Here is a 13,103-nt window from a genome sequence, read left to right as displayed (position 1 = left end):
ACCCCTATTATTACCCCTTAACATTTATTGTTTTGGACTTAAATCAAGTTATTAAGTTAGATCCATGTCCAAGGAATCTATATCTAAAGTTTCAAGTTTTTAGACCCAAAATTGTCGGAGGAGTTTGGTAGAGTTCTCAAAGGTCAAATCGTTTCACTTTGGTCCCTTCACAGCCAAATTTCTGGCCGAAAACCGATCACAAAGATTTTCCAAATTCTCAGTACCCTGTATATCAAATGTCGAGTCTGTAGACTGAAAATTGACAGAGTTATTGCGTAGGGAAATGTACACACACACAGACACACAGACACACAGATACACAGACACGTTCACTTTTATAGATATACTATCATTTCAGCCCGGCGTTGCTCGGAGTTGCCCGGGTGTTTGAATGTGTCTGTTGAACAAAAAAAAATTGTTAGTAGAAAGGCAGGCTCGAAACCCGTACCGCGAAGGACGAAAAGAACGGGACAAAAATCTTACGTCTATGCTGTTACGACCACCACCAAACCGGAAGTTATAATTTTTAAATTAGGACTAAAAATTGACAGAGTTATTGCGTAGGGAAATGTACACACACACACACACACACACACAGATACACAGACACATTCACTTTTATAGATATACTAGCATTTCTAGCCCGGTGTTGCCCGGGTGTTTGGATGTGTCTGTTGAGCAAAAAAAAAAGTGTTAGTAAGAAGGCATGCTCGAACCCGTAACGTGAAGGAGGAAAATAACGGGAAAATAACCTGACGACTATGCTGTTACGACCACCGCTAAACCGGAATTGACGTTTTTAATTTAAAGTTAGACAATGGAAAGGAGATGACTTAAAAAATATCGGCGAAAAAAAAAAAGATCTACCCCGTAGAAAAGTTCCCAGTTGAAGGTGAAGATATTAATGTTTTTGCCAATTTTTCGATATTTGTCGTCTGAAAGGTCGGACTTTAAAACGATACTGATCTTGGTAAAATCCGTCGCCTCTGTCGAAAGTTTTACGCAGACATACAAACATATATACATGCATAAATGTATATATTGGTAAATAGAATTTTTCGACCCAAACCGATTAAAAAGCTTGCCCCATCTCTGAAGACCCTTTATGTAAAATTTCAAATGTTTAGACAAGAAATTGTCTGAGTAATTTGGTAGAGACCGCAGAGGTCAATGTTTTTAAATTTGACCCCTATTATGACCCCTTAATGTTTATCGTTTTGGGCTCAGACCAAGTTACTAAGTTAGAGCAATATCCAAGGAACATATATCTGAAATTTCAAGTGTTTAGACCCAAAATTGTCGGAGGAGTTTGGTAGAGTTCTCAAAGGTCAAATCGTTTCATTTGGCCCCTTCACAGCCAAATGTCTGGCCGAAAACCGATCACATAGATTTTCCCAAATCTCAGTATCCTATATATTAAATTTCGCGTCTGTAGACTTAAAATTGACAGAGTTATTGCGTAGGGAAATGTACACGCACAGACACACACATAGAGACACACAGATACACCGACACGTTCACTTTTATATATATACTAGCATGAGTGGCCGGCGTTACCCGGGTGTTTGGATGTGTCTGTTGAGAAAAAAAAAAATAGAAAACGGTCAATTTTTTTAACTTTGACCCCTATTATGGCTCCTTAACATTTATGGTTTGGGCTCAGATCAAGTTATTAAGTAAGATTCATGTGCAAGGAACCCATATCTAAAACTTCAAAATTTTCGGAGGAGTTCGGTAGAGTCCTCAAAGGTCAAATCGTTGCACTTTCACCCCTTAACAGCCAAATTTCTGGCTGAAAACCGATCACGTAGATTTTCCCAAATCTCAGTACCCTGTATATCAAATTTCGAGTCTGTAGATAAAAAGTTTACAGAGTAGTTGCGTAGGGAAATGTACACAGACACACAAACAGAAATACAGACACGTTCACGTTTGTAAATATATAGACTAGCATTTCAGCCCGGCGTTGCCCGGATGTTTGGAGGTGTCTGTTGAGAAAAAAAAAGTGGTTTAATTTTTTTTTAATTTGACCCCTATTATCACCCCTTAAAATTTATTGTTTGGGGCTCAAATCAAGTTATTAAGTTAGATCCATGTCCAAGGAACCTATATCTAAAACTTCAAGTTTTTACACCCAAAATTGTCGGAGGAGTTTGATAGAGTTCTCAAAGGTCAAATCGTTGAACTTTGACCCCTTAACAGCAAGATTTCTGGCCGAAAACTGATCACAAAGATATTCCCAAATCTCAGTACGTTGTATATCAAATTTCGAGTCTGTAGACTGAAAATTGACAGACTTATTGCGTAGGAAAATGTACACACACACACAGTCACGTTCATAATATATATATATATATATATGTATATATATATATATATATATATATATATATATATATATATATATATTGAAAGATGTAATGAAAGAAGAAAGAAAATGTCTCTTTATACAAATAGAGTGGCGGATTTCGTTTCAATTACATTTCTAATGTCATGAGATTATCTGATTTGCAATTTGCTTTCTCGCTTCCCCTACACATTGAAATTAATTTGTTTGGTAGGCTTTTATTCGCTAACTTTACTTAACTAACTAACTAACTAACTATATATATATATATATATATATATATATATATATATATATATATATATATATATATATATACTAGCATGGGTGTCCAGCGTTGCCCGGGTATTTGGAGGTGTTTGTTGAGCAGAAAAAAAGAAGCGATCAATTTTTTTGCCTTTGGATCCTATTATGACCCCTTAAAATATAGTGTTTTGGGGTCAACTCGAGTTATTAAGTTAGATCCATGTCCAAGGAACCTATATCTAAAATTACGAGGTGGTACGTATCGGTTTTATTTTTGAAAGTACCAAATATGTCAGTATGTTTCGTTGAGGGCTTATATATTTGTTGTTGTTCATGTTGTAAGAGTCTGAGTGTGTTATCAAGACAGCCTTAGGAGTGTTCATGTTTGTGGAGTGTTCATATATCTTAAGATGTTCATGTTTGTGGAGATAGCATATTGGAGATATAAACAGGGTATATATAAAAAGGGAGACAGTTCTGTATATATATAATAGACAGTGTACATGTTACTACAAGAGCGCCTAGCCTGTAATTCAATGAGAGAGAGAGTTATTAATATCTTGATAGATAGACCGAGAGTGCGTTTTACATTTACGTTTGACAGTTGTACATATAATATACACACGTTACCTTTCTCGTTGTAATGATGAACACAGAAAGACGACAGTTATAAAAAAAAAAACATGATGATCATTTATTCTTCAATGATTCTGTATTTCAGGGATTCAAAGTTGTTACTTGGTTATCTCTAAACCCTCTCGCTCCCAGAGGTTGCCTTGAATCTAATGGAGAATCTGTCTGATCTCCTCTGCTTCTCTGATCTGACTCCTCTCGCTTCTTCTAACTGACTGATTCTGATTCTGACTTATCTAACTAACTTCATAACTCATGACGTCACTGGATGACCCACGTGCCTCTCAGACACATGGCACGACATGCCTCTGTGTTTAAGCATGCATTGTTCCTATTTACAATGTCTCCCCACGGGACAGAGTTAGACACCAGGGTCGTTTTTTAATGTGGAGAAAAGGAACAAAAATAAAAAGTATCTCAGTCATGAAGGATTTCTCTTCCACTGACAGAGAACAAGAAATTGAAGTGCATCATCTGAAGAACATATACTACACTTTGATCTTGACCCGAAGGCCAAATGCATTGTTATTCACATGTTTCTTACAAAGCCGACCCTCTAACCTAATTTTCGTAAATCACTTCACAAATAACATTTTCCATTGTCCGTTTTTAAATTCCTTATTTTAATCTTTATTTTTTACCAGAAACAAAATTCATCATTACATTCCTTTTTCAGTAAACAGATATCTTACTATTTTGTGTGAGCTAAACAATAGCAATTCCACATTCCTTATTTTCAATAACATTCTGTATTTATTTTAACTTATGATTGGAATTCTCAATTCCAAATCTAGCTTCGCAAGTTCGAATCCTTGACTATCCTATTTCATATTTACATTTAACTAATTCCCTATTTTTTTACTTACATGAAAAGGGGACAGCCCTTATCATGTAACAGAGGTTTTAGACCCCAGATTGTCGGAGGAGTTTGGTAGAGTTCTCAAAGGTCAAATCGTTGAACTTTGACCCCTTAATCGCCAACTTTCTGGCCGAAAACCGATCACATCGATTTTCAAAATCTCAGTACCCTTTATATCAAATTTCGAGTCTGTAGACTGAAAATTGACAGAGTTATTGCGTAGGGAAATGTACACACGCAGACACACAGACAGACACACAGACGCGCACTCTTTTATATATATAAAGATAGATATACTAGCATTTCAGCCCGGCGTTGCCCAGGTGTTTGGATGTGTCTGTTGAGCAAAAAAAAGTGGTAGTAGGAAGACAGGCTCAAACCCGTACCACAAACCGGAAGTGACTTATGTTTAAATTAAGGCTGGACAATCGAAAGGAGAGGATGACTTTTGAAAATATCGGTGAAAACAGCGACCCCCCTGTAGAAAAGTGCAAAGTTGAAGGTGAAGATATTAATGTTTTTAGCCAATTTTTCGATATTTGTCATCTGAAAGGTCGCACTTCAACACGATACTGATGTTGATAAAATCCGTCGCCTTTGTCGAAAGTTTTAGGCAGACATGCAAACATACATACATACATTTATTTATTAGTAACTAAAAGTTTTCGACCAAAACCGATTAAAAAGCTTGCCCTTTCTCTGAATACCCTTTATGTAAACTTTCTAATGTTTGAACCAGAAATTTCCGTGTAATTTGGTAGAGACCGCAGAGGTCAATTTCTTTTTAACTTCGATCCCTATTATGACCACTAAACATTTATTGTTTAGGGCTCAAATCAAGTTATTAAGTTGGATCTATGTCCAAGGAACCTATATCTAAAATTCAAATTGTTTATACCCAAAATTGTCGGAGGAGTTTGGTAGAGTTTTCAAAGGTCAAATCATTGAACCTTTAAACCTTAACCACCAAATTCTTGGCCGAAAACCTATTAATAAGATATTCCCAAATCTCAGTACCCTGTATATCAAATTTAGAGTCTGTAGACTAAAATTGACAGAGTTATTGCGTAAAGAAATGTACACAGACACACACAGAGACACACAGACACGTTTACTTTTATAGATATAGATTATTAACGTTAAAGTTGATCTTGATATATTTAGTTTCCAGATAATGTCACTTTCATTTAACAAATATAGTTCAATAGATATAAAGACTTCACGAACACCTTTTATTTGACGGCATCAACTACAGGAATACCTACAAAAAATACTATCACGTACTAAACGTCACCGTATTGTCCAAAAATGTGTGCCTACATCTCAAATAATAGACTACCTTTAAAATAATCAGTCATTTATATATATTCATTTATATATATATATATATATATATATATATATATATTTACTTATTTATTTATTTAGAAATAAACGGTAATATTGCCAACATCTTGAAATCTGGAATATACACTTTTGTTATATATATATATATATATATATATATATATATATATATATATATATATATATATATATATATATAATTTATTTATTTATTTTAATTTTCGAATCAGTTTGTTCCAGCTGTAGATGAGACATCTTACTTGATGCTAAACATTTACCCGCTCAGATATTTCAACCGAGATATGTTTATAAGATTCTAACAGCCCTTTTAAGTGCAACTATTTGAATCTCTCTTGCACTTGGCTCAACGGGTATGTTATAAAATAATGTGCACATATAACCGCGATCTGATTTTTTTTAAGATTTTCACCCTATATTTACCTGTATCCTGTACCTCTATAAGGCAACCATTCGCCCAGGTATGGAGTACTATTGCCACATTTGGGCTGGTGCATTTACTACTTGTCTCTCAACCTTGGACAAGATTCAAAGAGAGTCGCCAACCTGATAGGTCCTGAGCTGTCATCTAGGCTTCAGCCTCTGTCTCGCCGATGAAATATTGCATCCCTCTGCCTGTTCTACAGTTACTTTAATGGTGAATGCTCTAACGAACTACAAGCACTTGTATCCCCCTCGACGTGAATACCCTTAACAAACCCGACAAGCAGCTAAGTCCCACCTGTTCACAGTAGAGATCCCTAGGTGTAAGAAAGCCTTCTACTCCAATAGTTTCTTCCCCAGAACTGCTAGACTTTGGAACTACCTTCCGGGATTCTGCTTTCTATTTGCACTGACATGCAGAAGTTCAAGTGTGATGTTAACAAACATCTTGCTACTCATTTCCCTTCATAATGCCCCTGCAACATGTTCCCGATAGTAGCACCCTACTTCAAAGTAGTACTATGCCTTGTTTGGGATGAAAATTGATTTAAAAAGATGTCTGGGAAGGTGTATCTCCAACAATCCAGCTAAGATATGCTTACTTTTTTAAATCTTGTTTTTTTTATCAAAATCATAGCATATTACCATTTGGATGTAAGGGGCTACTATTTGATGATCATGTCTTTAAGAGGACTGTGGGGAGTTGAGCAACAAGATATCTGTTCACATATTTAATCTTCTGCGGGTTAGTACAGCCTGGGAAGCAAGAAACAGAAAAGAAATTCCAAAGTCTAGCAGTCTGTATGGAGGAACTATTAGAGTAGGAGGCTTTCCTGCATCCAGAGATCTTAATAGTGAAGGGGTGGGATTTTTCTGCTTGACATACTAGTTGGAAGTATATACGTTGGGGTGATGGGCACATGCTATGTGTTGATCAGAGCTCATTTCATTAAAGTATTTGTAAAACAGACACAAGGATGTGATGGGACAGCGTTTGGGGCTCGATCGCTAGTGTTGGACCTATTATATTTGAGACTCCTTTTTTTTTTACCCTGTCTAAAATGTGAGATTAATTGTTGATTCATCAGCTGTGGCAACAATACTTTGTGCATGGGCGAATTGCAGGTTTATAAAGATATATGATCGTGTCTAATGAGGAGACTGTGGGAAGTTGAGCAGCAAGATGTCTGTTCACAGTATATTTAAATTTCTACAGGTTAGTATAGTGATGGAAGCAGGAAACAGGGAGGAATCCCAAAGTCTAATAGTCTGTGGGAAGAAACTGTTCGAATAAAGGACTTTTTCAGCATGTAAGGGTTTAAACATTAAAGAGGTGAGATTTTTCCTGCTTGCCGGGTTAGTCGGGAGTATGTACCTGAATGAGAACACAAGTGATATGAATCGATTAGAGCACATTCCATTGAATACTTTTAAAACAAGCGCAGATAGACAGCATTGCAGTGATGGGACAGTGTGTGGAGTTTGGGCGATAGTACGGGACCTATTAGATTTGAAATTCCTTTTCTTTTTGGCCCTGTCTAAGAATGAGAGACTAGATGCTGATTCATCAGCTCAGATGTGGCAACAATACTCCATGCATGGACGAATTGTGGCTTGTAAAGAGTTTTTATACTTGGATGATTAACCAAAAATTCTTTCCTCTCAGTGTTCCACTTCCAAGCATACAAGGCAGGCTGATTGAATTTACGGTCAATAGAGCACTACACGAAAACTTACCTTTAAAAAGTTGGTTTATAGGGTATAATCATGTTGACACACCGGTTCCCGCTGAATCACCAAAGTTAAGCAACGTTGAACATAGTCAGTACTAAATGGGTGACCATTTGGGACTTCCAGGTGCTGTATGTGCTCTCTGCTTATCTCAGCATTGTTTTCAGTCGTCCTGGACCTTTCCCTGCGCCTAGACTTAAATAGTGCCGATTCTGGAAAGGTGTGGTTGTAGATTGCGCAACCCTTGCCTCACAATTGCATGTGCAGCTGCCCCTACAGGGGGTATCCTTTGTCTTTCGAGACTGAGCAAAGGCATCGTATAGGGTATTCAGGTACGGTATGAATAAATATCAGTTAAATTTATTGCCGGCAAATAATTTTTTATGATATTAAAACTATATTCTCATGTTTTATCTAATACTTTAAAGTGGCCGCCATTTCTTCTTGGTACATAAGACACTTGACATATGCCTCAGACAATACAAAGCACCCCCTCCCCATGTTAAAAATGGCGACCAGTGAAAACAATAAAAATACATTGGATAATGAAGGTGACAAATTTAAACGTGATCTTCGTTCATACCAATCCCGAATACTCATAGAAATCGACTTTTTAATGGTGAGTCTTTGTTTGGTCCTTTAGTCAGATTGACCGAATTTACTTTCTTCTCGCCGCAAGATATTGTGGCACAATACGAGGAAGTGTGGAAGGATCATTCCCGAAGACACACTCTGGCTCTGCTATAATAACCATGAACAGACACTCGGTATAGGTACGCCTCAACCAATCGTCAATAAACCAAGCTCTCTACACGAGCGAAAAATTGATGTCTCGGTGAGTGCATCTCCTAGGACGGATCAACACGAAAGAAGGAGGTTTATTAACCACCACCGGATCCGTTACCCTGTCGGATTGAGTGTAAAGGCAAATCATATTGAATGTGCCATGGATGAAATGAGCAAGAGATTACTTAAAAGGAATTATCAAGAGGACGGATCAATGAGTATTTGTTAAAATTAGACTTGAAGACGACAATGTTGTCGTCAGTTAGATAGCAGGTGTGTCATCTTGTTTTCCTGATGCTATCAGATCAGGCTGTCCGAAGATACTGGTTTCATGCCATAAAACGCGTCAAACATCGATGTTAATGTTTTTTCCCCCGCTTCCCCTTTGAAAAACTCAATCATGTTCTGCAAAGTCAAAAAATAAAATAATTTCCCCTCTATCAAACAACGAAAGCACGATGATGAATATTTGTAGATATGAAATACCTAAGGTATAAAATCTTCTTTTTCAAAATTACTGGATTCGGCCTTAAAGAACCTGAAATGGGGTGATATGTCGTAAAAGAAAACAACCAAACCTTTTTGGATCCATAGATGGGATGTGCTAGGAAAGAAACTGAAAAAAGTATTGTTTGGTTTTTTCGGTAAAAGGAGAGAGGTGGAGGTGATGACGAGTTCTTTCGTGTGGTTTTAGCTAGACGAGTTCTGGATTGGAATGTTTTATAGGGAAGGTCATGGATTAGAGCTCAGTCGAGCATTAAGCATGAACATGATAAAAGAAAAGCTAGTAACATCTCTTCTATGTGAAAGCGGTTGTAAGGAAGGTTGAAAACAGTAGGTGGCATGCGCAAAAAATTAATTAAGAGGACTTGATTATTCAACGAGAATTTGTTTACATTAGACTTGATTACGACCTACTTTTGTCGGCTAGAAAACAGTCTTACTGTATTTTGTTCAATAGATGTGATGTTCTGTGAAGAAAACTTTGTTCAGGAAAGCTTCGTTTAGTTTTTTTTGGTAGAGAGAGGGAGAGGAAGTGTAGGGAAGTTGTTGATTATTAAAGTTCTGAATTTTTGTGATGAGGGCTGATTGTTTATATTCCTTGTTTGGATCGAACTATTGTTCTCACCCTGAGTGTTATTTGTGTATTTCGGTCGGTTTGGCCTTCGACCGTCTTCAGGCATGTTGGTTGTTGAAGAAAAGTTCCTGGCTCCGTAGACATTTTTGTACTTCTTTTCCAAGCAAAAACCAACATACGAAAATATCTACGAAGCCAGTAACTTTTCTCCTATCTTTGCTACTGTTATAGCTAGTCGTGTTATGGTTGTGAATGCTTTACAGGGGTGGGGGGTCAGTTTGGAGTTCAGTGGATACCTGCTATGAACATAATGGTACAGTAGAAAGAGGCTAGCAACATCTTACTGTGTGAAAGTGGTTGGAGGGACGAAAAAAAAACATCTGCCACTAGATTGCAAAGTCGACCATATGTGGAGGTCCCCCCCCCCACATATAAGACCTTGGTAAATGTAGGGGAAACCCTTCATACCAACTCTCACTATCCAACTCCCATTTTCCCACCCATCGAGAGCTGGTCCCCCTCTCTCTCTCTCTCTCTCTCTCTCTCTCTCTCTCTCTCTCTCTCTCTCTCTCTCTCTCTCTCCACATTAAAAAACGGCCTTGTGCTTGATTTGCTCAGTGGGGAAGCAAATAAATACAATACACCAACGTCTAAATACTAGGTGAGGTAACTTCCCCTTCCTCCTCCTCCTCCTCCTCCTCCTCCTCTTCCTCCTTCCTCCTATCACATCAATAGTTACTTATTGCATGGAACAAAGGTTTAAAAAACAAATGTATACTAACCAGATTCGCTTTTTTCAGGTGGGCATTCGATATGCTCGCTGTCACCATCCACGACTTTATTATCGTTTTGGGGACATTCATGGTGACAATGAGGCTGTGATTTCTGGGCCTGCTCTGACAGAAGGGTCGCAAGCCTCGACTGTTCTGCTGCGACGAGAGCCTGCTGGCAGGACACTTGGGCCTGGCGGGCAGAATTTCGGGCCTGTTGTATCAAAAGGCGGGACACGCTGGGGCCTGGCGGTGCTTTCGGTTTGTTCAGTGATTTGTGTATGCAGCAACAGCAACAAGACCCTGACTGGGATTCCGAAGACTGCAAATCCGAACTCATCGTTATTGTTCCTCGTTCTCTCTCTCTCTCACGTGCTTCGATGTTTTTTATTATTATTATTATTATTATTATTATTATTATTATTATTATTATTATTATTATTATTGTTATTATTATTGTTGTTGTAGTTGTTGTTGTTGTTGTTGTTGCTGCTGCTGCTGCTGCTGCTGCTGCTGCTGCTGCTACTGTTGCTGCTGCTGCTCCTCCTCCTCCTTAGAAAATCAGCGACACCCACGGGATTTTACAAGCAGAGAGATGCACACGTTATTTAAGAAGTAATCAGGACAGCGTTTTACTTTTGGGGTTATTAATTAAATTAGTCCCCAGACCCGAAATAACGAAAATTAGGACAAAGTAACGGACGAAAATGTGGACAGAACCGCCTTAAGCAGCCACAGCAACGAAAATAACAAAAGCACAAAGAAAGAAAAATTTACTTATTTATATAAACACAAACACACACACACACACTCACTCACACACACACACACATACATACATACATATATAATTGTTAGCTTTGCTGTATGACGTCAGAAAATGGAAATAACGAAACAAAGTGCGACTGATAAGAGAAGTTATTGGTTGTATTCTTTTACAAGGGAGTCACAACTTATCAAGGTCCGAAGGTCATTTGAGGATAAAGGTTAATGAGTATGGTGGTTATCGAGACAATAGCGTAGTGATTGAAATCGGTTATGACTTGATTATTTAAGGGGGTGGCTCAACAAGAACTTGTTTACATTGGACTTGAAGACGATCATATTGTAATCAGCTGGAAAGCAAGCCAGCGGAATAAAGTTCCACAGGCAGGAAGTTCTGGGAAAGAACCTTTGTTCATGGAATCTGCGTTTAGAGTTAGGCACAGATAGAGAGCGGGGGAATTATTGATAGTGGTTTTAGCTAGACGAGTGTTTTGTGTAAATGTTTAGCAAGTGAATCCTTTTGAAAGTCTCATTTTTAAGGGCTCCATTTTGAGAGGAAAATATTGAAGAAGGCCGATTTTAGGGAGACCTTTTGTGTTTAAACTGGTTTTTGTTTTACGTTTATACTTAAACTAGACTACCCGTGAACCGTTGGGTCAGTAGTTATATTAGCTATGGAATTAATGTATGAGCGTGACACTTGTGACGTAAAGAAAATTATTTTTTTTTGACATAACAGAAACATTTCTATGAAAAAAAGAATATAGATGGATTTCTATGAGTTGTCCTGTTTATAATTGTTTATTTTCGAAAAAAAAAAACTTACAGCCATTGAATTATAAGTGGTTTGCCATACTTATAGGTAAATCTGCACTATTCAAATTTTGATATATCGTGTAGTTTAAACGCGAAAAAAAAACAATTGGGACGCTGAAAACGTACACAGTAAAACAATACGTTGTCAACGGGTCAAAGTTGATTTACTTGTAAGAAAATTGCGACAGTATACGTGCAATACAGAATAGTTACAAAACATCCTCACCCTTCCCATATTAAATAATAATTTCTAAATAATAACGTTAATATTTCAGTGCGTAGGTCAAATTCTGCTAAAGTAGCGATTTGTGCTTATTTGTTTACGCTGTTATGGGTTTATGTTTATGTACACATGCGCAACCGGAAGTCGTAAACCGGATGTTGGGTTACAACACTCGTTACAAGGTCATTTGAGTTTTATAATTATATAGATAGATGTGTGAGAGCGAGAGAAATGTTCGACGATAAACACAAAAAAAATAATTCTACGCATAAATTTGCAAAAGAAATATTTCATGTTTAAAATGGAATTTACATGGATAGAAACGCATAGAATATTTGGCCACAGTTTGAGGGTTCTTGTAGCTGAGATATCGAATAAGTCTGAGGTGAAAAATTTAAGGGCGGTGAATTGTCCACGGGTCTGAAAAATCGTACTCAAAAATTCTCCGCTCATTTACAAAAATTATATTTGATTAAAACTTATTAATAAGAGTCAATTTGGTGTATATGGTTAGAAAAGAGAAAAAAAAACGTACCGGGCGTATCTGCATCGCTCTTTGGGAAAGAAAAAGGAAAGAATGACCAGCGCATTTGTATACGCAAAGGGCATCTTGGGAAGGCAGAGCATGATGGGAGAAGCTATTTATTCCTGTCTCTTCCTTTTTTTTTTTCTAGATAGGAGGATATAAAAGCAGGGAAAAATTCCCTGGGGGAGCAGAGAGAAAAGAGTCGTGAACATCTTCTCTTGAAAAGAATTTTGTATTGCTGACGTTCGGATTGTGCGGTGTGACATTGGTGGCGAGAGGCCAGGTGTGGTCGATTGGAAAAGAAGAGGGCAGAAACGTGCTGTTGTCGAGAGAGTGACTTACTCCTTCCCGAACCCCAAAATCGAATCCTGATTATAAGGCTAGAGTCAATTTTACTTTATATTTCATTGTAGAAAGAAAGTTCACTGAAAAATGTTTCCAGTATTAAAATGTATAAATTTATATACATTTCGCTTTTGACGAGCAGACGATAATGTGATAGAGTGGTGAATAAGTGGGCGCGAGGGTTTGGAGA

At 37.5% G+C, this 13,103-nt stretch overlaps 1 protein-coding gene across 2 annotated transcripts in view; it reads right to left on the bottom strand.

The window, feature by feature from the left end:
* The window catches only part of LOC145259298 (uncharacterized), a 24,496-nt gene extending 13,490 nt beyond the window's left edge, over window positions 1-11,006 (bottom strand). For both annotated transcript variants that reach the window (XM_080117171.1, XM_080117170.1), the window contains exon 1: window positions 10,251-11,006. In XM_080117171.1, the coding sequence (XP_079973297.1) occupies window positions 10,251-10,578 (328 nt within the window). In that variant the 5' untranslated portion in view covers window positions 10,579-11,006. The remainder of the gene's footprint in view (window positions 1-10,250) is intronic.
* Window positions 11,007-13,103: the final 2,097 nt, after the last annotated feature.

Source organism: Euprymna scolopes, chromosome 34 (assembly GCF_053919585.1).
Source record: "Euprymna scolopes isolate OS-2025 chromosome 34, ASM5391958v1, whole genome shotgun sequence".
Lineage (NCBI taxonomy): Eukaryota > Metazoa > Mollusca > Cephalopoda > Sepiida > Sepiolidae > Euprymna > Euprymna scolopes.
The sequence above is the reverse complement of the archived record's forward strand: the minus strand, read 5'-3'. Positions and strand labels throughout refer to the sequence as shown.